The 24,867-nt window shown below is 45.0% G+C and overlaps 10 protein-coding genes across 25 annotated transcripts in view; 8 read left to right on the plus strand and 2 right to left on the minus strand.

The window, feature by feature from the left end:
- Positions 1 to 41: 41 nt before the first annotated feature.
- Positions 42 to 974, plus strand: LOC1271507 (uncharacterized). Its single transcript, XM_310313.8, has 3 exons — positions 42 to 133; positions 210 to 617; positions 710 to 974. Exons 1-3 carry the CDS (start codon positions 62 to 64, stop codon positions 848 to 850), a joined length of 621 nt encoding a protein of 206 aa, XP_310313.2. The 5' UTR covers positions 42 to 61; the 3' UTR covers positions 851 to 974.
- LOC5667600 (uncharacterized) lies at positions 884 to 1,876 on the minus strand. 2 transcript variants are annotated; one of them, XM_001688231.3, is made up of 4 exons: positions 1,636 to 1,876; positions 1,352 to 1,543; positions 1,188 to 1,274; positions 884 to 1,099 (listed from the first exon to the last, which is right to left on the minus strand). In XM_001688231.3, the coding sequence occupies exons 1-4, from the start codon at positions 1,672 to 1,674 to the stop codon at positions 959 to 961; spliced, it is 459 nt and encodes a 152-aa protein (XP_001688283.2). In that variant the 5' UTR covers positions 1,675 to 1,876; the 3' UTR covers positions 884 to 958. The 2 variants fall into 2 exon arrangements, with proteins under 2 accessions (XP_001688283.2, XP_061504996.1); XM_061649012.1 differs by having other exon boundaries at positions 884 to 1,274.
- Positions 1,877 to 1,996: 120 nt separating this feature from the next.
- Positions 1,997 to 3,723, plus strand: LOC1271509 (uncharacterized). The gene is made up of 4 exons (XM_310315.8): positions 1,997 to 2,816; positions 2,902 to 3,105; positions 3,188 to 3,274; positions 3,360 to 3,723. Exons 1-4 carry the CDS (start codon positions 2,661 to 2,663, stop codon positions 3,495 to 3,497), a joined length of 585 nt encoding a protein of 194 aa, XP_310315.7. The 5' UTR covers positions 1,997 to 2,660; the 3' UTR covers positions 3,498 to 3,723.
- Positions 3,724 to 3,772: 49 nt separating this feature from the next.
- On the plus strand, positions 3,773 to 4,820 carry LOC1271510 (uncharacterized). The gene is made up of 4 exons (XM_310317.5): positions 3,773 to 4,028; positions 4,102 to 4,302; positions 4,390 to 4,476; positions 4,559 to 4,820. Exons 1-4 carry the CDS (start codon positions 3,966 to 3,968, stop codon positions 4,709 to 4,711), a joined length of 504 nt encoding a protein of 167 aa, XP_310317.3. The 5' UTR covers positions 3,773 to 3,965; the 3' UTR covers positions 4,712 to 4,820.
- A 12-nt stretch (positions 4,821 to 4,832) lies between these two features.
- On the plus strand, positions 4,833 to 5,726 carry LOC1271511 (uncharacterized). Its single transcript, XM_310318.8, has 4 exons — positions 4,833 to 5,051; positions 5,126 to 5,326; positions 5,402 to 5,488; positions 5,554 to 5,726. The coding sequence occupies exons 1-4, from the start codon at positions 4,986 to 4,988 to the stop codon at positions 5,692 to 5,694; spliced, it is 495 nt and encodes a 164-aa protein (XP_310318.3). The 5' UTR covers positions 4,833 to 4,985; the 3' UTR covers positions 5,695 to 5,726.
- Positions 5,727 to 5,862: 136 nt separating this feature from the next.
- On the plus strand, positions 5,863 to 7,447 carry LOC11175917 (uncharacterized). Its single transcript, XM_003436556.2, has 4 exons — positions 5,863 to 6,271; positions 6,355 to 6,564; positions 6,904 to 6,993; positions 7,073 to 7,447. Exons 1-4 carry the CDS (start codon positions 6,245 to 6,247, stop codon positions 7,220 to 7,222), a joined length of 477 nt encoding a protein of 158 aa, XP_003436604.1. The 5' UTR covers positions 5,863 to 6,244; the 3' UTR covers positions 7,223 to 7,447.
- A 10-nt stretch (positions 7,448 to 7,457) lies between these two features.
- On the plus strand, positions 7,458 to 8,666 carry LOC1271513 (uncharacterized). Its single transcript, XM_310321.5, has 4 exons — positions 7,458 to 7,781; positions 7,861 to 8,067; positions 8,135 to 8,224; positions 8,308 to 8,666. The coding sequence occupies exons 1-4, from the start codon at positions 7,710 to 7,712 to the stop codon at positions 8,530 to 8,532; spliced, it is 594 nt and encodes a 197-aa protein (XP_310321.2). The 5' UTR covers positions 7,458 to 7,709; the 3' UTR covers positions 8,533 to 8,666.
- A 2,445-nt stretch (positions 8,667 to 11,111) lies between these two features.
- On the plus strand, positions 11,112 to 12,433 carry LOC11175814 (NAD-dependent protein deacylase Sirt4). Its single transcript, XM_003436557.2, has one exon. It carries the CDS (start codon positions 11,330 to 11,332, stop codon positions 12,275 to 12,277), a length of 948 nt encoding a protein of 315 aa, XP_003436605.2. The 5' UTR covers positions 11,112 to 11,329; the 3' UTR covers positions 12,278 to 12,433.
- A 254-nt stretch (positions 12,434 to 12,687) lies between these two features.
- On the minus strand, positions 12,688 to 15,182 carry LOC1271515 (serine/threonine-protein phosphatase 4 catalytic subunit). The gene is made up of 3 exons (XM_310323.7): positions 14,734 to 15,182; positions 13,466 to 14,620; positions 12,688 to 13,389 (listed from the first exon to the last, which is right to left on the minus strand). The coding sequence occupies exons 2-3, from the start codon at positions 14,257 to 14,259 to the stop codon at positions 13,260 to 13,262; spliced, it is 924 nt and encodes a 307-aa protein (XP_310323.5). The 5' UTR covers positions 14,260 to 14,620; positions 14,734 to 15,182; the 3' UTR covers positions 12,688 to 13,259.
- Positions 15,183 to 15,443: 261 nt separating this feature from the next.
- LOC1268733 (flotillin-2) overlaps positions 15,444 to 24,867 on the plus strand; it is a 161,293-nt gene continuing 151,869 nt past the window's right edge. For 2 of the 15 annotated variants that reach the window (XM_061649021.1, XM_061649028.1), the window contains exons 1-2: positions 15,444 to 15,552; positions 17,191 to 17,596. In XM_061649021.1, coding sequence (XP_061505005.1) covers positions 17,548 to 17,596 — 49 coding nt within the window. In that variant the 5' untranslated portion in view covers positions 15,444 to 15,552; positions 17,191 to 17,547. Of the gene's footprint in view, positions 16,708 to 16,813; positions 16,967 to 17,190; positions 17,597 to 24,867 lie in introns of those variants that run through there. The other 13 variants (XM_061649022.1, XM_061649034.1, XM_061649020.1 and 10 more) reach the window with 10 other exon arrangements.

Here is a 24,867-nt window from a genome sequence, read left to right on the forward strand (position 1 = left end):
TGTGTTCTGTTCTACCGAGCCGGGCTATTGAGAAAGCAGTCGCCATTCAGTGTTTTCAAGGATGTTGACGCTTAAGTATCTCTCCATAAGACCGTACTTCGAGACGGCCCAGGAAGCAATCGAATGGGATAAGGTGGGAACTGTAGACTGTAAGCTCTTTCTGTGGACATAATTTATCCTGCCAGCGTGTATCTTTCCATCTCGTGTAGCTCCAAAAAATGATTGCAACTGTGAAACAATTTCACGACGATTTCGATCGCATCGTACTGCACAAGGACATCTACCGTACCTTCTATTACTACTACCTGCAAGAGATTCGCTTTCGCATTATTGATATTTTGATGAACTTTGCCATAATCGAGTGGTGTGAACCGAAGCCAGCAATCGTCGCTACCGATCCGTATGGTTTTCCGATGCCCGAACCGGCAAAGAAGAGCAAACGGCGAAAGGACGACGAACCGGCAGAAATCCCAGACTATACGATACGCGTGAAGTGCTACAAGGAGAAGTTTCCGTTGGTTTGCTGTGACGATCAGTTCCGTACATTGGCCGCACTGCGACTGCACTACTACGCGGTACACGACAAGACGTACCTCTTGCCTGCCACCAGGTGTGAGGTAAGTAGAAGCCGTGAGGAAAGCGAAGTTTGCGCGTGGGTTGATATTAATGAGACTGTTTAATGTGCAATGTGGCTTTATGTAACGTACAGATGAAAGCGGCTATGTTGCGGATGCTTGTTTTTCGCGGACAGCTGGACGAATGGATCGCATCGGGTATTGCGTCCAATAATGGTTTGTGCTTTTATTTGACGAAACTGTTGCGCAGAATCATCTCTATTATACGGTATTAGGATTCTGGACAAGTTAAAGAAACCCGCACAGCATAAGAGGATATTCATTGTTTATTCAATTAAAAATCTGTGCTCGATAGGATTAACAATATACGTGTAATAAAATAGTTAAAACTCTAACGTATGATCCAACCGTCTCAATATTCGCCGCAAGTTCAGCAAAAGTTCACAGCTCGAAACGGAACCTCCCAGTATGTAGTCTTGCAGGTGTCGCTCGAAGAATGAAATTTTTGTGAGAGACATTTTCAGCTATTGAAAGAAAGGACAACAAGCAAAGTATAGAATATATGCAACACCTATCGAACAATAAGTGCGTGTGTGTGAGTAGGAGTTTTACCTCACACATGGAAGCAGACTGGAGAACTTTCTTATTGTGAGCTGCCTCGTAGTGTTGTTTGAAGGCATCTTTATCATGGTACATTACCTAAAATAGGAACAAGCAATATTTTTAGCCATCGGTTCGCTCTTCTCTCAACAATCCTATCCCTTCCCACAGCGTACCCCACAGCAGTCAATTTCCTTCTCCTCGGCGACGTCTTTCGGTAAGGTGGTAAATTTTTTCATCAACTGTATCACCTCATCCCGTAAATAAGTCAGGTGATACATGAACAGCGTGCGGTAGAGCTCTTTGTGCAGCACAATGTCGTCGTACTCGGTGAGGAAGTTGCGCGTTTCCTTTACCAGCTGCTCCAACTGGTCCGTCGAACACGAGAACGAAACATTCCGATTAAAAGCGTCCCGCGTCACGGAACCGAGATGTTCGAACGCTCTTGTTCTATGCTTACCTGATCCCAGGGGGTTGTGTCCGGTTTGTCCGCCTTCATGCTTACTGTTTGAAACTTGCGTTAGTATGCACACCACTAAACACGTGCCGAGCGATGATTGTCGATGTACCGAGGGAAAGTGACTACGCTACTGAACTGTATGTTCGCGATGCTGCTGCTGCTGCTACTGATGTGAGGATCAAGGATCGCACACGAAAGCTGTATTCCCACCTCCCCTCTTCTGATGCCGAGTGTTTATTTCTCCTTCGTTTGCAACCCTGTTGTCTAGATTTTATTGTTAGAAGCTGAACTTGGGAACGTAGCCAAAACAGAGCCCAGGCAACCAGCCTGAAAGGTCGTTGGCGCCAAAGTTAGACAGTACTGTTTTCCTACTAAGAGCAAACAATCTCAAAACGACAAGTGAAAATGAATGGTTTGGTAATTTCGCTGCTTTTATATACATTTAAGTCAACGTAAGTTTGATCGGTGAAAATGGCTGCCTGTAGATGATATCCCAGCGTGCAAGGTCCTCCCGTTCATAGGTTAGCGCCGGTTTTGGCGGAAAATCCGAACGGCTGGGCCAGTGCGTGCAGCCTTCAGTGCTGCATGCCTTCAACGTACCGTCCACACGATCGGTATGTCCTTTGCAGGAATGTTACCGCATTGCCGGGCCGTTTGCTGTGTATCGTTCGCTGCGACAAGATTCGTGAAGCTCGTGTGCACGCCACGCCTCGCGATGATGATGAATAATGATGGCTAGGATGGCGAAGATGGCTCGTGCACGGCGCAGCTGCAATCCTCGTCACGTCTCGTAAAGCACGAGCAGCTCGAATACACACACGCCCGTAGGTACACACAAGTCTACTGTGCCGCACTAAGCTTATGAGGTGTACTGAACTGCTGGTAAGCATCATTTAGTGCTAAACATTCACCAGCGGAGGTGCCCAGTCCTAGCAAGGGGAAGCAACACTGCCATAAAGGAGAAGCTTCGAAACGCATTTCGTGTACAGTTGATTGAGTGATTTTAATCCCAAAAAAGAAAGATTATGGCAGAAGAAAACAAAAATGGAGCAGCACCGGCAACGGAAGTGGAACCGCAAGATGCGCCCGAAGAGCAAAAGGCTGCATCCGAGGAGGCAGCACCACCATCCGATGTTGAATCGGAACCAGAGCAGGAGCCTCAAATTTCAACTTTCGAACGGGTAAGCATTCATCCAGGGGTGGAAAAATAAAGTATAGAAGGAGAGATTTATGATAAAAGACATTGGCTTTCGCATGCACAAATAGTTGAAACTATTCCTGGCGGAAACGAACAAGTTCCTGTTAATGTACGACGATCTGGTGGAGAACAAGGACAAGCACAAGAGCGTCTTCCTGTGTGCAGTGAACGAGCTGCGCGAGCGGCTGGTAACGTTGCTCCAACGGTACATCCTGCACACGATGGTCAAGGAGGATTTCCTGTACAAGCACATTGTGTGCTGCGGCGGAGAGGTAAGACACCGGAGCAAGAATGCTGGAGGTTCTGTAGAAATGTTTGTCTAATTTCCGTTTTCTCTATTCCCTGGAAAATAAGGATGCGGAGGCAATTAATACGGAAGAATTCGAAGAGCACTATCAGGAAGTTCACAGCGAGGCAGACAAGGCTATTTCCTTGCCAGAGGTAATATGAACGTTTTATATTTTTTTATTTTTCCGTTCCGATTGCTTACGTCTTTACGTTTTCTTATTTGCTTTCTTCGCGACAGCTTGACGAGATTCGTGCGTACTCGGCCGAAGTCAAGACGTACATCGAGCTAGGCAAAGCGATGAACAACGATCTGATCTTCTCCCTGAAGCGACTACTGCGAAAGAGCAATTCCGTGCTGGCGGGACATCTGGGATAAGATGAGCAGTCATCGACTGAGGGGTTTTAGGGACTCTTCAAACACCACTCAACACAAAAACACTCAACTAGCTCTTAAGCAACAGTAAAATACAAATCTACACTAACCCAGGCCATCAGTACTAATTCCCGCCATTCTGCCAGCAGGATGACGATCAGTTTACATCATTAACTTGTCATGTGCTTAACGCCAAAATGGATAAAATAAATGTTACCCCTGAAACAAACGTTGAGCCTTTCTTATTTATTTGTTTGGCTGCCGATACATGATGACTACTTACTACGAATTGAAGCGCACTAGAACTATATAGCCAGCAAGAACGATCGTAGGAATTCTTTAAATAGCTAATGTTGAATAACTTACTGTTCACCCCGTGCATGTCAACTTTCCCGGAAATGGCCATGAGGAAATCACTTTCAATCTCACTTCCTAATCGAACGGTTCGATAGTCCTTGACGGTGTTACACCATGGTTTCTGCTCCGACCTGTGTTCGCAAACGTACGCTGGACTTTAGCTGCAAGTATCGCAACGTAAGTACGCGCAGGAAGTTACCCAAGGTATTCCTTGCTATACAGCGTTAACAATTTATTTTTATTCATGCAGTTAGACAAATTTTCCACCGATGTGGAACATTTCCTGGAAACTTACGATCAAACAGTGCAACACTCGCTGGCATACCACCGAAGCTTTCGGCGCCATCTGAAGCAACTGTACGAATGCGTGGTGGAGTTGTTACAAAAATTCCAGCACATTCAATCCAGCGGTACCAAAGGGCAGCTGTACATGGAGAAGTATTGCTGTGGCGTAAGTGTGCTAGTAAAACGTGTTTATCTTTGATCGGTGTGGCACAATAGTGATTAATGATGGAAATTGAACTACTTGTTTTGCCAGGTTTTGTTTGATGACTGCGAGGAACTTAAAAGGCACTACTTTGAGTTTCATAACTTTGCCCGACTCATTCATCCCAGCATAGTGGAGGTACTGCAATTATTGATCGCCAATTTGAGTTGATTTATTGAATGGAAAGAATTTTCAATTTTTATCCTAATTTGTCCCGCAGCTCCGGTCAGGGCATGGTAAGCTGCAGTTCTTCCATTGCCGTGTGCAGGAGTACACATTCTACGGTACCGAATTTACTGCCGTTTTGCTGATGAACTTGAAAAAGATAGCCAACAACTTGTACGCCACGTTGGAGCGTGGCCCAAAGTGGTAGAATGGGATTTGCTTTTGTTCCTGCTCGTGGGTAAAACAACGGCAAAGAACTAGGGTGTCGTTCTTATTTTTAGTGCATAGAATAAATAAACTCGTGACGTTACAAAGGATTTGCGCAGCTCTTTTCCGCGTGCGGAGGTATTGGTGGTCTTTGGGCGAAAGAAAGTACAGATGAAGCTGCCGGTTTAGCTTGCTCCCCCTGGACAGGAGCTCAGTTCCTACTGGTGGTTAGGGAAGTTAAGGTGTGTCCTTCGAATCGATACTCTGCCTAGCTCATGGGTGTTCCAACGACGGTGTATATTCATACCAATATCTACAACTACAGCAATAAATACAAAAATGTATGTAAAGCTGAGGCAAACGATGCAGATAGGCCCTGTGTGCACGGATTATTGAAAATGAGTTATCGTTTCAGCTCGATCGCTTCCAAAATAACATGAAAACGTTTTTGAAAGAGTATTACCGAATTGTACTGCACAAAGATCTTTATAAGCTGGTGTTTAAAAGTTACTTGCGTGAGATACGCTCGAAGGTGAAGATACTGTTGCAAAAGTTCGACGCAACACCGCTGGATGATGGTAGTACACGACCGGAAAAGGAAATGATGTGCTGTGGAGTAAGCATTTGAGGAGTGCGCTACATTTGAATGTGCATACAGCTTTAACGGGTCCCTGTTTTTTCCCCCCAACAGTTGTGTTTCACTAGTAATGAACAGTTCCGCAGGCATTACAAAACGGTTCACAACGAGGCGTTTCTCGTATATCCAAACATGCTGGAGGTGAGTTTAGAGACCCGTAAAAGGTACAAATGATTGTATTTTTTTTCTTCATTTCTACCCATTAGCTGAAGTCCGCCTTCGCCAAGTTGGACCATATGAGGCATCGATTGGACGAGTATACGCGATTTGGCAAAGAGTACACATGCACCATGCTGGTGGACTTGAAGAGAGTAGCGAAACGTATCTCTTGTACCTTGAAGTTCTAAAATAAAACCAAACACATCGAACAGTCACAAAACGAATAGAACACCCTTCGCGATCCACCGCGCGCTCTGCAACAACCCTGAGATCATGATCATGTTACACCAAAGGCGCGCGCGCGCGCTCTCGAACGGAACTGCTCGCATGGTAAAGGCACTTCTGCGTGTAGGATCTACCCTCACCCCTTTAGGCTCTGGTTTCCTTCCGGCTTTGTGATCGGCTTTTCCGATTCGGTTCTAGGGACAGGGGGTGATTTCCGTCCGGTGAGGTTTGTCGGGCGCTGGGCGGATGCGTTTTGTGATGAGCGAGAAAATTTTCTTGGTAAACCATTTTACGCGTTGTAGATCAGTACAGCACCAGCTTCCGTTTGAGTACTGCATAGCAGCAGTTGGTGGCGCAGATAAGCAAAACTGGTTCGAATTGCGTGTTTGCACAGTATCAGGGTGTTGAGTTTGTTTAATTTCTGCAATACAAGCGTTTTACGCAAAGAGTATCGTACATAAACCCCCTTTTTGATAGGTGCCACGCTAGCGAACCGGCTAACAATAAAGAAATATGGATCAGATTGTGAAAACCCGCGATGTAAGTAGCCCGTTCCACAGGGAAGAAACAACGTGAAAGATGGAAACTTACTCCTACGAGGCGGTTTTTTGTTTAAAATTTAGGTGGAAAAGTTTGTATCGGAAACGAAGTACTTCCTGGACGAGTTTGATTCCATCATTAGCCACTGGGACCTGTCGGGGAACTTCTTTCTGCACTATCTGATTGAAATCCACGAGAACGTGACACAGCTGCTGTCCAGGTTTACTACCCTTTCCCTCGAGGGTGTCGGTGACCGGAAGAGCAAACCCTTCTTCAATCTGAAATGCTGTGAGGTAAGTATTTGCGAGAGGAGATGATGTGATGGGAAGAAAATGCCTGAAGAGCATTGCATTTGACATGAACTTGATAATGATAAACGATCGCTCGGTGGATGAGGTGAGACGAGGGGAAGAAAAGTGCTAAAAATAGCAATGGCTTCAATGACGAGCTATCAATGACGATGGTGGTAGCCAATAACAAGTTTGCCGATCGAGGCACAATGTCAGCTTACCATGCATACCACCGCGCAGTGATCGATTTCCGATTTAATTTTAACCATCCGCCTGTGAGGCACCACCAGCGAATGTAAAATGGTCAATTGGTTTCGATAACGTGTTTGTTTGTTTTTGCAGCTTGAATTTCAAACCGTGAAAGATCTGCGGCTGCATCATCACTCTTGCCGACATAAGAAGTCGCATTTTGAAGAAACGGATAACTGCGAGGTGAGGACAGTTTGGCGTAAAGCTACTAGAAGCATTATCAAATTGAAACAAACATATTCTATTTTAATATTTTACTTAGCTGAAATCTGCCCTGCTTAAACTGGCATTTTTCAATCGGAGGGTCAACGAGTACGTACAGTACGGTACGATCGCCGATCGCTATCTGTGTTTGTATCTAAAGAAGATCCTGAAAAAGATCATCATCACGCTGGACACGTTCAATCTGTAGGAAGGATAACGTACGCCAGTGAGCAACCGAGGAGTGCACCGACATTTGTGTAGCCTTTAAGAAAATGTGTGTTTAAATGTGTAATTTAATTATTTGATAAGTCAATGTTATTACTTAGCGATCAACACAATCCACCAAACAGGGGTAACGGTAAGAATGGTGTATGCTGTACATGTTAGACGACATGTTTACATGTTTCGAATAAATAAAACGATTTAAAACTAATTGATGCGCAGTGTTTCTGTTGCGATCACGCGTGCACACGATAGGCACACGAGCCCGCGTCCTTGCAAGAGTTCGGTTGGTAAGAAAGGTCTATTTACCGTGTAAATAGTATATGGTTCTATTTTCGGATTTTTTCCGAATTTGAAAGCAAACGAGTAGGGAGGGAAGGTGAGGTGTAAGAAATGTAGGAAGTAATGCTCAACATCTAGTGAAAGCTCGATCTCGCCTTCAGTCGAAGGACAGCAAGCGATCGAGTGACAGGATGATTCTAGAGGACACGATCAAGTTCCGCAAGTGTGCTAAAACGCCCGAAGATGTAGCACAATGGCGTTTGGTGAGTGTTTATGTGCCTTTTTTTTTTGGCTAGTGATTGTTCCGTCTATAATTGTGAAACCTTTTGCGTAAACTTTTAGACATACAACTTTATCATTGAAACAAAATACTTTCTCGAGCGGTACGATAGCATCGTCGAAACGTGGGATCTATGCGATAAACAATTTATGATGAATCTGTGGAGCATAGAAGAGCTGCTGACGAACCTACTGTACAAGTACACCACCGTGTCAACGGACTATATCCGGCATCCCCGGTTGCCGAAGGTGGAAATCAAATGTTGTGATGTAAGTCTAGCTTCTGGTAAAGCTTTGCATATTCTGTATCTCATAACAAGCATGACTCTATTTGCAGCATTTGTTTGAAAGCTCAAAAGATCTCAACAAGCATTATTACACCGTGCATCACACACCTGGCCGGGTGAACGATGTTCGGTTCTGTGAAGTGAGTGAAACGAGGAATCTAAAGATTTTTATGATAAATGTGTAACCTTATTCTCCGCTTTCTTATTTCTTCCTCAAACGCAGATGAAGGCTGGACTGCTAAAATTAGACCTCTATAGGAATAGTTTGAAGTACTACCTGGAGTTTGGAACCTGGTGCGATCATGTTCTGTGTTTATATTTGAAGAAAATTTACCGGAAAGTGAACGTGACGATGGATCCATTTCGGGAAGCACCTCTTGTAGTACCAGGAAAGGAACCTACACCCCCGCCAGAACAAGAATCGGAAGTGGAAGAGGATGAAGTTTAATTGGGAGATGTTATCAATAAAACAATTCTCCATTATAATTTAAAATCACAAAACAATCTATATTTTCCAGAAATGATTGTAAAACGTAATAGGAAAAATATAGGAGCTACCACGTCATTTTTACTACCTGTCAATTACATACATTTTATCTGAACCTATCCCTGAAATAGTAATGCTTTGCAATGTGTTGTGTTTACTCTGAAAATAAATTATTACAATTATAAATTAAAATTATAAATTAGAGAATAGCAAATTAGATATACATTCTGGTCTAAATTGGGTCCATGGTCAGTTCCTTGCCTAGGTAGGATTCGGATCAGTTTTTGGCCAGGTGGTACAGTCTTCATTATGCAGTTTTAGGATTAAGATGAGTTTGGGCTCACTTCCTTTGCTGTACATTAATGTTTGAGTAGTCCGGAGTGGAATCGTGAAACCCCTACAAACCTGCTTCTTAAAAACTCATTCCGACAACGGATTTGACTTAGCTCACTCTGGACGAGTCCGGTCGAGTCTGGCTAAATTTTTGCGTGACATTCTCCCTCACCCCACACGAAAAAGCTGGAGTCACGTCCGGAAAAGTTCATTTTACCTATCGCTACTGTACATACCTTATGGTTAGTTGTATCAGTTGTTACATCGGAATAGCGTTAGGCAGTACTGTAATCGCGCCAAAGAATGTTTCTTGTTGTGGCAAACATATGTTTCCCCATCATAATTATCTTCCTTCGATCATCTGCTCGCAACGAACTGTATGACAACCAGCCAGACAGCTGACGAGTCAATGCTACACAGTAAACCCATCTATTTTCTAATCTAATTTTCATCTAGTAATGGTGGGATATACAATTAATTTTCTCAACCCGAGCAGGATTCAGGTGCGAGCCAATCAAAAAAGATTCCGTTCCATGGGTACAACGTGTTCGGCTCGATCCGAATGAACAATGCAAGAAAGCATTAGCGACTCTGTCCCATTAGTGTAGCGAGTTAGGGTCGGGTTTTGAATAGTGATGAGTAATCCGGAGCGGAGTCATGGATCAACACCGACTCCGGTGCGCAAAATATGACTCCGACTCCGTATCATGACTCCGGATCTGTTCGGATCAATCCGGATTAGTCCTGATTCGGATCAGTCCGGATCAGTCTGGATCAGTCCGGATCAGTCCAGATCAGTCCGGATCAGTCCGGATCAATCTGGATGAGTCCGGATGAGTCCGGATAAGTCCGGGTGAGTTCGACTGAGTCGGAACGAGTCCGGTAGAGTCCCGGGAATTTCTGATTCCCAAAATAACAGTTCATTATCGTTTAGACAATTCTTGATGAGTTCATTGACTTTTAAGTAAAGAATCGAATATTTACGAAAAGTTTTAACAATTTACACGAACTGATCCGAACTGATCCGGATCAATCCGGACTGATCCGGATTGATCCGGACTAATCTGGATTGATACGGACTAATCCGGATTGATCCGGACTGATCCAGACTGATCCAGACTGATCCGGACTGATCCGGATTGATCCGGTTTTGATCCGAATTGATCCGGGCTCGGAGTCGATGTGTCCGAAGATTTTCCCGTGCGCAACCTCACTCCAACCCCGCCGAACCCCCCCCCCCCCCCCGCTAAACAGTCCAGAGCGACACCGAGGGGTGCCGGAGTCGGATCGACCCGACTCCGGAAAAAAATTGTATTTACCCATCACTAGTTTTGAACCTACTTTGGTTCGACCAAACTCTAACCAACTGGTTGCAATTTTTTTGTTTGAATAGTTTATAGAGGCTTTGGCTCCAACGGAGTTCTTTCGAACTGGTTGCAATTGCATATGTATGCTTTCTTGTGCCTACTTCATCTACTTGCACGAACTACTCCAAGTTGCTAACGGATGGCTCTTACCCGGTGGGTTCGGATCGACCCGCACATTATAGCTGTTCAAACGACGCCGAACCATCATCCGAACCATCTTTACGTCGTGTTACACTGTACCATGTGGCAGTATTGCAAGCTTATTAACTACGAATCGGACGTCCCGATAGAGCTAGCAGGCGGTAGCAACGTCGCTCTCAAGAACATTCTTGACAACGCATGTGTCTGCAAGCAATATAACGTTTTGGATTTCATGCGAGCGAAGCATCCTCCGGATCATCTTGAGCTGAGCAATGTGAAGCCAATAGGATGCAATAACCATCACATATTGAACAGCGACGGCTTGTCCGGCCAAGAAGGTGCACGGCACGCAGAAGGTGCAGGCCTCGTCAGAATCGGCACGGAATAAATACATTAATAAAAGCACCGCTAAAAGTTCAACGTCGGCTTTGCTCGATTCTCTCAGCGACAAGAGCACCCGCAAATGAAGACTGTACATTAAAGGCCACCACCGCATCAGCTGATGCGATAGCGGAACATGTATGAGCAAGTGACACGACGGAGCACACACATGAAATGAAGGAGCCCTGGGGGACAATGAGTGAGCGGGGAGGTGGAGTGTATTTATTTTTTTGGCCATTTAATTTTGTCCACCAACACAGTCGCACACCAGCGCGAGCTTTTTGGTGGCCATCTTGCATCCTCAAAAACTATCACAACGACTTACAAAAACATTCGCCAGCGAGGGTAAATCGCACCGATTTGGAGCGTCGGCGAGCTCCCGAAAACCGGGTTTTGCCGTGCGGGGCAGTGAAGTGATATTGGTTTGACAACGCAGAGAAGAAAAACAACATCAAAACAATAACACACCGAGCGCACGTTCGATAGTAGCTAACGTAACAGTGATTTTAACGCAAGAACCCAGTAACAGCCGTACTATGAGATTTTTGGCCGGAGTTCGAGTGCCGCAGATCAATGGGAAAAGATTCAATTCGAGCTCAATGTTTGTGCCAGCCCACGAACCGGCACACGAGAGCGATTGCCGCCGGTTGGAAAAGTTCCTGGAAGACAAACCGCACATTCTCGTCCTGACCGGTGCTGGCATATCGACCGAATCGGGCATTCCCGACTACCGTTCGGAGGGCGTAGGCTTATATGCCCGCTCCAACCACAAACCAATACAGCATGGTGATTTCGTCAAATCGGAAGCCACCCGGAAACGCTACTGGGCCCGGAACTATGTCGGTTGGCCAAGGTTTTCCTCGATTGCACCTAACGTTACGCACTACACCCTGGCGCGCCTGGAGCGCGAGGGACGGATAAGCGGAATAGTGACGCAAAATGTGGACCGGCTGCACGGGAAGGCCGGTTCGAAGCAGGTGATCGAACTGCACGGCAGCGGATTCGATGTGATTTGCATCGGAAGTCAGGACGAGCGGGGTAAGGGCTGCAACTATCGTATAGATCGGCACGAGTTCCAGCACATTCTGGACCAGCTAAATCCGGCCATGGAGGATAACTCGACCTCGATGCGGCCGGACGGTGACGTGGAGCTTTCGATGGAGTACGTGCAGGGGTTCAAAATACCACCCTGTCCGCAGTGTGGCGGAAATCTGAAGCCGGAAATTGTGTTCTTCGGTGACAACGTACCGATGCCGCGGATCGAGAAAGTGGTACGAATGATCATCGAGTCGGACGGTGTGCTCGTGCTCGGCTCTAGCTTGACCGTCTTCTCGGGCTATCGGATAATACTGCAGGCGAAGGAACTCGGGCTACCGGTGGCTATCGTCAACATAGGTGCAACGCGCGGTGACCCGAAAGCGGATCTTAAAATTTCGGCCCGTTGCGGCGAAGTAATGGCAAACCTGTTCAAGCCTGCCAGATAAGTTTGAAAAGAAGAGTTATTTGGCGGATTTGACGCAAGAAAAACAGAAAACTGTTGTACATAAGGATGAGTCTTGGCTAGATGCAGCCGTATTTAAAAGTTGTACCTAAACCTGTTTGTTACCTCATTGTATTTTAATAAATTGTTTTAAACACCCGACACATACTGTTTTCCTATTATTCTTTGTATTTTCACCCGAAGTACGCTCGATTTAAACCTTGCATGCCTGTTGTATTGCGGTTTACAATACTTATTATCTAAAGTATCTTAATTAAACGCAATCGTGCAACGAGCGCGGTTTGTTTACCTTTTTGTAATTAACATTAAACATGGTTCATACCAACCGCTGCCGGATGATCGTATACAGTGGTCACTTTGCGGGAAAATCAATGAACAGACCAAACTGCCGTATTCGTCTTGTCATACTTTTAATGTTTTATTTTTACTGTTTACAAATGCGGGCATTACTTTCTTCTCGCACACCGCAACACTTCTGCCATTCACTCATCGTCGTGATCGTCGTCATCATTGTGTTGGGACAAAACTCAAAACTCTATTGCTTTCCTGGGAGAGAAACTGTGAAAATACTTCACACCACCTTCAAACATAAGAAGTACAAAAATTAGGTACGTAGAACTTGTTGTGTCTTGTGTACACATTGGATGCGAAAGGCGGCAGGATAGAGCGAAGAACATCAAGCACCCGTGACGGGACACAGGGGCTGGTCCGAGGTCAAAAGTGGTCGCGTAAAATAACGGATGAAATCATCCAAAAGGGTTGTGTTTTAATGTGTCAAGGTTACAATGTATTAAACTAATGGCGAACATTTTCTTCTCGTCGCTATCGATCACTTCAGCAGCGCCTTTACAGATAATGTGACCGATCGAACGGGGACACATACTCGCACACATATGGAAGGGTGTACAATAAAAAAAAGGAAGGAAGGAAGGGAAAGGAGTAGGGACACCACAATGAAAGATAACTTAAAGGAAGTAGTCTGCCTGAGGTTTTTTCGACGGTATTCCGCGGCTTTCCTGTGGTGCTGCTTCGAAGATGGTAAAGTCGCGCTGAAGGTTTTCGTTCAGTTCTAATATTGCGGCCACATTACCACACCTGCAGGATGACAGAAAGATAAAGCGTTAGTTATGATCCAAGTTATAATAATGTAAACCCCTGCTATAATGCGTACCGATAGCAATAGTTGGGTGCCGACCAGACGGTGAGTACGGTTTCGTTAAAGTGCCACTTGTAACCCTCCATCACGAGCTGATGCGCCCGGCATATCATGTCGATATCGTTGGCGGCATTAAACTGTGACACGACGTCGGAGCCGAACAGATAGCCGGCCCCCCGGGGCGATACGCCCCAGCCGTGTGTGTCTTCCGGGTCGCTCCACAGCAGATCGCACATCGGACCGTCGTGGGGCACCTCCTGCTTGCGGTCGATCGAGCGGATCTGATCCAAATACTGTATCGAGGGGGACAGCCCGCCGTGGACGCAGAAAATTTTCCCATCGATGATGGCGGACAGGGAAAGGTAGTCGAAGATTTCGGTGCAGTAGCGCCACACCGTGACCGAGCCGTACTTGCGTATGCACTCGTCGTAGAACCCGTACACCTGTGTGATCTGGCGCGATTCGTGGTTGCCGCGGATCAGCGTGATTCGGTCCGGGTAGCGTACCTTCAGCGCGAGCAGTAGCAGGAATGTTTCCACACTGTAGTATCCCCGGTCGACAAAGTCGCCCATGAAGAGGTAGTTCGTCTCCGGCACGTCGCCCCCGACCTTGAACAGCTCCTTAAGGTCATAGAACTGGCCGTGAATGTCACCGCACACCGTTACCGGCGAGTCGACCCGCTGCACGTTGCCCTCCTCGACCAGAATTTCGCGCGCCTTCGCGCACAGGGCCTTCACCTCGTGCTCCTTGATGATTTCGCATCGCTTCAGCTGCTCGATCTGTCGGTCCAGGTCACTGTAGTCTGGCATCGTACAACGGGGAAGGGAGGGTGGGGGAGTGTAGATGAATGTGGAGGCGAAAGGCGGGACACACCGAATAGCTGAACGGGGTCCGTCAGGCAGCAACAATAACAAGCGAGAGAGGATGCCGCGTTTCTGTTGCTTCCGCTGCTTTCTTCTACCTTTCTTCTTCCCGACCCAACAGGTCCGATGTGTAAGCGCGCGCTCGATGTGTCACGGTCTGTGAGGCTGTGTGCGTGGTTTGTATTGGTGAGATCGGGCAAAGAGGAATGACAGATGAACGCCGTGTAATGCTTCTTACTTCTTCCTCTTTTTCTTCGCTTTCCCGCTTGTTGCCACTGGCTCGATAAAACAAAAGACCCGCAACAATCTGAAAACAATGACCTTCGAGATTAGTAATGCGCCCGAAATGGGTTGATGTGTGGGGGGAAGCAGGCTGGAACAGCGGCCGAAAGGGCAGCACTGCATGTTCGCGTTCCTTACCTGCCTTGTGTCGTGCGTTCGGCGGCTTCGGACAGATCGCTTGCTGGAGCTTTACTGCAAATTTGTTAGGCACGACCTATCGGAGTATTTGTAAGGCCCTGGAGGTAGCGTGCGGCAACCGTGCTGTCTGATTCGAGCGCATTTAGCAATCCACTCACGCGGCAGTCGGGATGTTATATTGGGAAAGGAGCAGGACACGACACGCACACACGCACGCACAGGGTGAAACGGTAAAGACACAGAGGCAGACAGCGGCTGAGGTGCAAGCGGTTATGCATTCGTCCAAGCCAGACGGTGCGCGTCTCGACGTACGCGGACTCTATTGATTGGCACTGTTCGGTTGTGCGGAAACCCGGCTAGAAGGGCTGACCGGGGGGTAGAAAACTAAGAGCGCTTTCCGTGTCGAGTATCGTAAAATAAGTACGCACACCTAACACACGAGTGCCGCGCTGTTATCCGGCGGATAGTTCTTTGCTTGTTCTGGAGGCTTTCCCAAGCGGTGTAGGTTCCTCTTTTGCGATGAAGCGATGAGGTCGCGGCTACACAATGACAGTTGGAACGGATCGGATCGGAATCAATCTGTCAAACGCGCACACTGTAGAACCGGCTTGCAAAAGGCGGCATTTGCTAAGATAAATAAAAATCTGTTTTCATTTTAGTTAGGTATTATAGAATAATATTTGTTGTATATCTTCTAAATAAAATAAAATAAATAAATAAAATAAAAATCCAAATCAAAACGCCATCGTCCATGACCGATAGTGTTACACTGTGAATTGAATTGTTGCTGCACGCGCCGTGTTGATTTTTTGATAAAAAGTAAGTTACTTAAAATCCTCCATATCCTAATCAATGTGAAGTTTGTGTTGTTGTAAGTTCAGAATTTATCAAAGCATGATGATTTGAAGGATTTCACAACCCAAACCTCACTGCAATGTGTGAGTGTGCGTGCTTGTCATTCTAATTGATGAGGTCATCTGGGTGAGATTAGATTGTTGGGCGGGCTATGGGCGCGTGTGTGTTTATGTTTGTGTTTTGGGTGAGGATTTGCGTGCATAACTTTTCAACTTACGCAAAGCATAGTGCATAAAAGCGAACCCCGTGTCACATCGGTGCTGATCTAGCAGCCACTTTTGGTGCCAATGGGCTGACGGACTCTTCGCATCGAAAAGAACAGGGCGTCCGCTTTAATATCAAACAGTGCGCATACCGCCGAGTGTGTGTGTGTGTGTGCACAGTAACTCATCCCTCGAAATGTATCGTTGTATTGCACCAACACAAGTATTCGCACGGAGCGAATAGCCGATGACGTACCGTGTTGGGTGCGCGCTCAGCTACGTATCGATGTGTGCGAGGACATAGGGAGTTTGCGCGCCGGCAATTTGTTGTTTCTGTCCGTGCGTCCGTGTGTGTGTTTATGGGTGAAATTTTCCCGCGCGCCTCCTTCCACAGCACAAGCGCACGCGAGAAAAGCGTGTATACATGTACCGCTTGTGCCGTGTGGGGTGAAGATAAAACGAGCGAAAAGCACGCACGGGAAAAACTGCGGAAAAACTTGGCGGCTGCGTTAGTGTAGCAGAGCGTGTAGCATCGTCAACGCTAGGAGCGTTCGGTTCGGTGCAATTGAGTGAACAGAGAAAGAAGTGGGGTCCTTTTATTTAATCTCTGTAAGGATTTGGTGGTAGGTATAAGTGCAGGAAGGATCGTTTAACGTGAGAGTGCTGCAAAAATAACAAATTTTCATCCCAAATTTTGCATAGAGAATTGCTATTTTATGTTTATGTGTGTGTGTGTGCGTTTGTGGGAGGAATATCTCGGAGAAAGGAAGTGTGAATTTTGCGGTGAAATTTTCGACAGACAGGAAGGACACATCGCGCGGTGCCTTGCACGAGAATCGCTCGTCGGAAAAATCGGCACAAAAATCGGAAAAAGACCAGCGCGCGCGTGTGTTTGTGTTTGTGCACCAGCGTTTTGGTAGGTTGAGTTGCGGGGGAAAAAAAACGTGTGCACAGGATACATGGGTTGGAATTATAGAAGGGGCATCTTTTTAGAAAGTTCTATTTTAAACTTCAATGGTTAGGTTGGGTGCAATAGGATGGAAAGCGGAGTGTATTAAAACAAAAATGTTTGTTGTTGCGGCATGTGGTACCGCGAAACGTTTACTGAGATCGTTTTATGCTCCGATTTTCTAACCATTGGTGCTAACTCACTTTGTCTGCCTGCTGTGTGAAAGGTGATAATTGAACCATCCCAGCAAACCAGCACCGAGTCAAACCATTGCCGTTCACGTGTAGTGTCATAAAATTAGAAAATTCCCAAGCGGTGTGCTAAGTGTGTGTGTGTGTGCGGCATTGTTAAGTGTACCATTTTTCCTTCGCAAGCAGTTTTCCGTCAATCCACCTAGATTGCTGCGTGTGTTTCTCCCCTTTTAATAGCGGTGTGCCTCTTTTTTTTTAGTATTCCCCCCCTGTTAGTGCATCGAAGGTCTGCCCGGCGGCCAATGGTGGCTTTGTGAATGTCCTGCTGTGTGAAGAGTGAGTGAGCAAGAGAGAAAGTGAAAATTAGTGTGAGTGTACTATGTGTCTGTGTGCGTGTGCGCGTCGATGGCACTAAGTTGTGTTTAACACGTGCGTTCTTGGTGGTGTGCGTGCTCACCTGGGTAATTTACTCAAGCCTTCAGCACCGACAGCAGTGAAGACACATCGCTAGTGTCACGAATTGAGAAATCTGTACACTGAGTGCGCTTTCGGCGGGTAGTGAATAAAATAATCCACTTTTTGCAACAGAACACAATACGGAAGGAACGCTGCTTCGATGGGGAACATTCACACCGTTGGACCGAACGAGGCCCTCATCGTATCAGGTACGTTTTTGGGAGCTGTTTTTTTGGGAGTTTGGCACCATTCTTATCATGGGTATTTTCGTTATCATTTATGCCGCCGACGACATATGTATACCTACTGTTAACAACCCAATGTGAATTGTCTCTATTTGTCTGATATGGAAGATGCATTGGGTCGATAAAATAGCACAACCTGCTTTGGTTTTGACAACGTTTATTTTTTACTCATAGCCCGTGGTAACTATGCTTGGAAAGGAAAGGAAAACAAGAATCCTCCTTCTTATTTAATTTATTTAATTTGTACAATTTTTAATGTGACGGCTAGAATCTTCAATGTAATTCTATTATATTTAATAATGCCATTATGGTTCTTCCGGATAGTTAGTCCTTGATACGCAGGGACGATCCATATGAGGCTTGAACCTACGATGGGCATGTTATTAAGACGTACAAGTTGAAGTTATACATAAACAGTATCAGAAAATCCATTACAAATTTGCCAGATTAGCTTTGATACGCGTATGTAGAAGAAAGCACTTCATCTTATTGGTCTCAAAAGTGTTGTCGGTGCTGGTCCGAGAACCTTAATCACTTAACCATGTACCCATTGTAGAATATTTAGTTCAACAAATCAGTGCTTGCTAAAATACATTTAAAAAAGTTATTGAGAAATCCTTCAGGTAACTGATTGATTCCGTTCGTTCTTACAATGGTGGACAAGTTGGTTCCTACACAACCGAACTTATTTCAATTATTCTACTGAACAGAAACCTGTTGAGGCTTGCTGCCATGGAACAATTACACTTGGTAGTACTTAAGAAAAACTTAAGGTAACTGATTCAATGTACACAATTATACATTTTAACAGGATGAAATACTGAATTTTAATGATTTTCTGCAAAAAATATATCTGTAATGTTTATTTCGTTTATTTAATTCATTATGGGCCTGCACTATTCAGGAGTAAGCAAGTGATTAGAAAGAACATAAAAATCTCCGAGTACCACGAATCTTTCATGTTAGCTTGCCCAAGGTTCGCAAGAACGAGTCAAATCCTTCATACGAGTAGAAAACTGGATACGATGTTAACGGCTAAACTATCATCCACTGTATTGAGGTCCTTCGCATGATTCTGTGTTCGAGGGTGAACTAAAAACAAAAGCCATCCCCTCCGCATACGTACGCTTGAAACACTTGGAGGGCTTTTCTTGCCAGTCGTTTCTTAAATGTTCCTATCTTCCCATTAACCAAACTGCCATAGTTTGTCCAAGATATTGCGTTACTACTAGCGCTCGAAAGCGTGTCGCCGGCGAGAGAGCTTGATGGGTGTGGAAAATCGATTTTCAACCTCAATCGCAAGGGCCACGGGTGACACAGTGGAGGCAACGAATGTCCATGGCATGGGTGTAAAATGATACTCTTAACAACGACCCCCGGTTGATGGGGACGCATTTCACTGTTGTGTGTATGCATCAGTGAGTGTGAATTTCCACTTTCACACACTAGTTAAATAATATATTTTTATTTCAGGGTATGCTCAGCTCAAAGAAACCTAACAAGATGGGTAGATTTTTGTGATAAAGATGCCACAATATGCCTGTAGAATATGCCGGTAAACTATGGTCGGTTGGTTAATGGGAATGAATTTGGTTTTGGTGGAAAGATCAGTTTTGGGCAAAAGCTTTCCTTCTCGCCCAGTGTTGTGGTCGGTGCTTTAGCTTTTAGTGATATCTTATTTATTTTGTTGATTGACAGCTATCAAACTAGGTGCAGCCAAGAATGGATCCTCATCAGGAAGCACTTTTGTTAATTAAATTGTGCAGGGTTTGCCAGTCCTGGGGCTTTATTTGCTGCACAGGTGATAAATACTTCACTTCATCCCTGCTACAACACACCTTTATGCATCTGCAATAGTCCAACCACGTGTGTGTGTGTGTATGTGGTGTTTAGTTTAAAAATATCGACACATTACTTTCTTTAACATGAATATTCTTTTCCATCCATCGACCATTTGCCGCTTACCCCCATTATTCAAGCGGTGGAACTAGAACGATGGATTTTCGCAGCTCCTTTTTAACCGTCTCCATATAGAGCACAACTTTAAGTAAACGGATATGCGGTCCCGTGTTGTCGTGGTGTGGTGATGATGTTGTGCCGCCGCCTCGGTTCGTCGCATGAACGCCCGAGTAAACTTTACTTCCCCATCATAAAACTCATCCGCCTGGCGCCAGGATGTCCCGTAACTGGGGTCCGCGTCATCCGTCCTGTGCATTAGTTTCGTTCTTTCGCATCGGCATGGGATGTTTTTTTTTGGTATTTTTATTTTTTTCTTTCTGGTCTTATGTGGCTCCGTACGGCGTAGAGCGCAGCGCGTAGTGTCGAGCCTTTTTCGGTTTCTAATGGTAGGAAACCGTGCCTGCCGTGCTGCGCCTAGGTTGGTAGTAAGCGCAATCCGTCTTCTCAAGTTGACACTGTCTCGTGGCGTTCTCACGCTCTAGCATGCTTTTGCCAGGGTGTCCTGGGTGTAAGAAAAATCGATACTGAATGGCTCCACGAATGCGTGTGTTAGGGTGTGTGTGTATGTCGTGGCATGTGTCACAATAGAATAAATTATTCGTGAAACTGTTACTGTCATTAGCAGTGAAAGGACAACGGCAATATAGTGTCCTATTAATGACCAGATGAATTAAAGGTGATTTAAAATATTTTTCTTTGATACAAAAAGTAGGTGTCCTGATTGGGGAAGGATACTATAGAGCAGATATGAAATTGCACATCCACAAAGTCTGTTTCGGCCCATCATGTACGATTCAACAATGAAAGGCCAAATGAGCAAATGTAATTATAGGCTTTTCTGATGTGGCTGATCAACCCTTTTGATTTGGCGGAAATATTCGTAAAACTCCACCAGCAAAACATTTGTGTGTTGTGTCGTATCACTAACAAGTTAAGATGAAAAGCCGAGCAAAACATTTGCTTGCACTGTCCCATCGACCCATGTGCCCATCACGTGCTAACTGAACTGATTTGATTTGTTCGATTGCTCCATTGCTTTCACGATTTTTGCCATTTCCCACGAGGTCGTGTGCTCCCCATTTAGCATAGACGCGCAGTGTGATACTATGTTAAGTTTTCCACACTTCCACAACACTCACACGCAAACAGTTTTCCTTCCCGTCAACAGTTCGTTGACGTCATAGCGTCGTTTTGCCGGCTAAAAATAGCTGCAATAGTGATGTTTCTACTGGATATCCCCATGGCCGGAACATCTCCTCTTTGGCACGGCCAGCACACTCCGACTCCGACCTTCACTCTGCCCAGTGAACTTTGCTGCGTGATGCTGCCGGCCTGGTTTGCTCTAAATGTTACCGTTTTGCTCATCTGCGAAGCGTTCGTCGAATCGAATCCAGGACGTAGCGAGTTGTACGGACGTGGAAGGGTAGCTAATAGAAAGGTGGACTCTCCTGCTGGTTTGTGGAAAAGCCGTTACCACAAAAAGGTGCGCGTTTGGGTGGTCAGCGTGGTGTGGCGGTGCCAGCGCCGGAGTTGTCGCGGATGTTCGCTATTTCCTGCCGCTTGGACGGATGCTGCAGTATTGGAGGCTTCTTTTTATTTTTTGCTCGCTCAAACTGGGTCGAACGCAGGCTGTGATTGGACAGCCCGTAGCCCCACGGCAGCAACCGCCAGGACACATCGGCAAGGCTTAAAGCAGGACATTGAGCTGGACTGATGGATTGCCCGCAGTGAACTGTCGGTGTTTGGTGGAGAACGTTTCAGTTAGGATGGGGTTTAAAAATAGAATTTTGATTACAAACAAAAACAATCGAGTGATGGTTTGCAGATCATGTTCTATCGTGCTGTAGGATAAATTTAAATGAATGTCCATTTTTGCTGATATTGTTTTGCACCTATGCCATCGTTTTAGATACATTTTGTGTAGGAGAAAGCGGGGAAAAATGGACCTGTTAAGCATTTTAGTATTGGTATTTTATTGGTTAAACCACTTTACACTGTAATTTTGACGGCAATCGATACTTCAAGGTATTATTCCTGAAAATCAATCAGAAGTTTACGCATTAATAACAAATATATATGTTTAAAATGACTAAAAATCAACGTCAATAGTCATGAAATGGTCTTACACGAAATGTCAAAACACATCAAAACAAAGCGGCAAAATGGATCACAACATTGGACTTTAGGCGTTGGTTTAAGCTTTTGCATCTAGGTAAAATAGTAAGGATATAGTTTGAAGTTTTGTTTTAACGTGTTTTGTTAAATTTCAATAAATTTCAATAAATTAAATGCTGGAATATTTCAACATTTCACGTGTTGTTAGTAATACATACAGCACAGTTTTATTTATGTAAAACTAGTATATTGTAGCGACCTTAGCTTATACCACAACCTCATCATGTTGCTCCTGTCAAAACATACAAATCATTTTGCCCCAAGCTCGAACGAACATTTTGTCCCAAGTGAAATATATTATTATATTATTTGGGCTGGTCTGGGACAGTCGTCAACTCGTACGACGTAACAACATGCCCGTCATGGGTTCAAGTCCCGAATAGACCGCGTCCCCATACGTAGGACTGACTATCCTGCTATGGTAAAAATAAGTCACTGAAAGCCAAGCTCACTACACTAGTGAGTACAGGGCAGGCCTTGACCGACAGCGTTTGTTGTGCCAAAGAAGAAGAAGAAATATATTACAAACTTGAACATGTAAAATTTTAACTTAATTTAAAATGGTTACTTTTTTCACGTAAATCATAAATAAATAGCTATCATGTTCCTGGATACACAGTGCTATTTTTCTCTAATTATATATTACATTCGTACGAATAGCTTATTTTCGAAACGGTGAAAATTGCATCGTTTTGAGCAAACAATTTATTTGCTAATTTATTCAATTATTTTGAAATCTTAGTTTATGAAACGTTCATGGTGAGCTTTAAACATTGTAATTGATGTTTTTCAATAAACTTGTTAATTTGCCAATAATGTAGGTGGCCATTTCGCCCCACCTAACCATTTTGTCCCAGGTTCCCCTACACCTCTTTGACTGAGTCTCAGATGATATAAATAAGAACAATTTTCAAATTTTACGTTTTACTGCTGCTTACATAGACACTCGTTCTCTACGTTCTTCTTGATTTCCCAAAATGTATGTCGTTGTGCGGGTAAAGGCACAACAGCATGTGGCAGACAGGTTTTATTAGTATGGGATGATCCACTTCAAACGTCTCTGGCTTCCCTGTTTTTCTACAGCAGCTACTGCGGACATGTGGCAAGAAAGACGAACTGGTGTCGGATCTTTTATGGTCGTTTTTTTATGCTCGGCCAGTGAGGAACTAAACCATCCAACCATGCACCTGAACAGAAGGATGGTGGCAGGTCAATACAGGTGTGGGAGGGAAATTGTTTCTGTTCGGCTGTTGATGGCCCACCGTTATTCAACAAGCGTACGAATGGAGTTGTGAGGGTAAATATTCATATTTTAAATATTGCATCGAATCCAGCCTGCCTGGCGCTACATGATGGCGCGCCGGGCTGTGTTATCGAGTGTGTTATTTACAGCCACCCGGGAGAAGGATTCGCATCTTTGGTATCTAACCCGCGCCAGAAGTTTGCCCGACCGACCCGCACGGCGCAAGGGGTTGGTTTTTTAGAGAAGAGGGTTCAAGTGTTTACCGTCGGGTGGAAGATATTTGTTTTTTTTTTTTGTTCTTCTATTCTCACTATGCACAATGCGTCACAACGATGTGTTCATGATGTAGTAGTGTGTGGGCTTTTAGTAAGGGGGACGTTGGGTGGTGTGCTATTTAGAATTAATTTTAGGTCTTGTTTGAAAATGATGCGCTTCCTGCAAAAAGGGGTGGAAACTCAAAACCATGAATGATTTGGAGGAATATTTTTTTTGGATTGCGGCTGGTACGTTTTGAGTGGAAATTGGAACTTCGTTAGATACGGTTTATTTGAAAGTTATCTGTAGTTTTAAGCAGAGGCAGAGAATTAATGTGTAAAAATCAATCAGGATGTCGGAAACCGTTGCTAAATGAAAGCCATTTTTAATGGTTTTGGCATGTTTTATTAAAATTTATGCTCAACGAAGAATTATGTAGTTTTTCATTCAGAAGATACCTATAGTAGTTTACTAGTGTTATACCAACACGTTTAATGTCAATAATTAAAAATAATGAATTCCACTTGCAAAAAGGTTCAAAATAATAAAATATTTAAAACATTCTTAAAGGGTAATTGGAATCCAAGTCGGAATCCATAATTGCTTACTGAATTAAAAATTATTTAGTTCATATTAGTTTAAAGTCATGTTTTGCATTGGTGTTGGTGTTTAGTTTAGTCTACCGATTGCTAATATTTTTGACTGCTGCTTCCCATCAAACCACACATACACACACACAAGCGTCACCCCTGATGCCGCAATGGAACGATTTAATGGCCGTACTAAAGCGACCGTTTCGGTGACGTTGGCAATAGCGTTCATCATAATCTTTCATCACGGCGATTAGTGTATCGTCAGCCGTGTGATGCATCGACCGGGGGCGATTAGATTGAATGCGACGGGTTTCATTGCCGTTTCCGCCGTGGCTGCGTTTGCGACATACCGCAGAACAAACGGAACCATTCGTAAACGGTTTCGGCTTCCTATCGGCGAACGCAAAGGGGGTTTCCCTTTCGGGGACCATGGCAACCATGGAAGGCGCGGAACAGAACCAAAAAGAAACGAGAAATACCACCCTCGCTAGCAGAGCAGTGTGAGTGAGACGAGGGTTGCCGCCATTAAGGCGCAATTCGCCTGTAGGTTAGCCGTCGTTGTTGTTCTTGCCAGAGCCGCCGCTCCTGCTTGCTGCAGAGGGTGGCACGCGTTCCAAAACAATGAGACGCGGGTGCCGGAGCGGGCAGGCGGAAATAGAAAGCCTAGCCGGGGGTTTCAATTTTGGTGTATCATCTGCAAATGACCGTAGGGGTGAAGAGTGAACCAAGACAACCGTCCGGGAAATTGGATGCATATGCAATGGTTTGATAGAAGCCGGCGCACGAATGTCCTTCCCCCGCGTGCGGAAAATACAGTTGCCGAGGTTTACCGGTAAGCCTCGTGGTAAATGTGAGATTGTACAACCCTCTCGAACGGGCGCTGACAATTCACCCTGCGGTGGTTGTCGTCTAGCAGCAGCAGCAGCAACAGCAATTTCCCCCTTGCGTTTTTCATCCCTCTCATTATGCAAAAGAAAACGAGGAAAGCCTTCTCCTGTGCCTGTGTAGTG

This window comes from Anopheles gambiae, chromosome 2 (genome assembly GCF_943734735.2).
Source record: "Anopheles gambiae chromosome 2, idAnoGambNW_F1_1, whole genome shotgun sequence".
In the NCBI taxonomy this organism is placed as follows: Eukaryota; Metazoa; Arthropoda; class Insecta; order Diptera; family Culicidae; genus Anopheles; species Anopheles gambiae.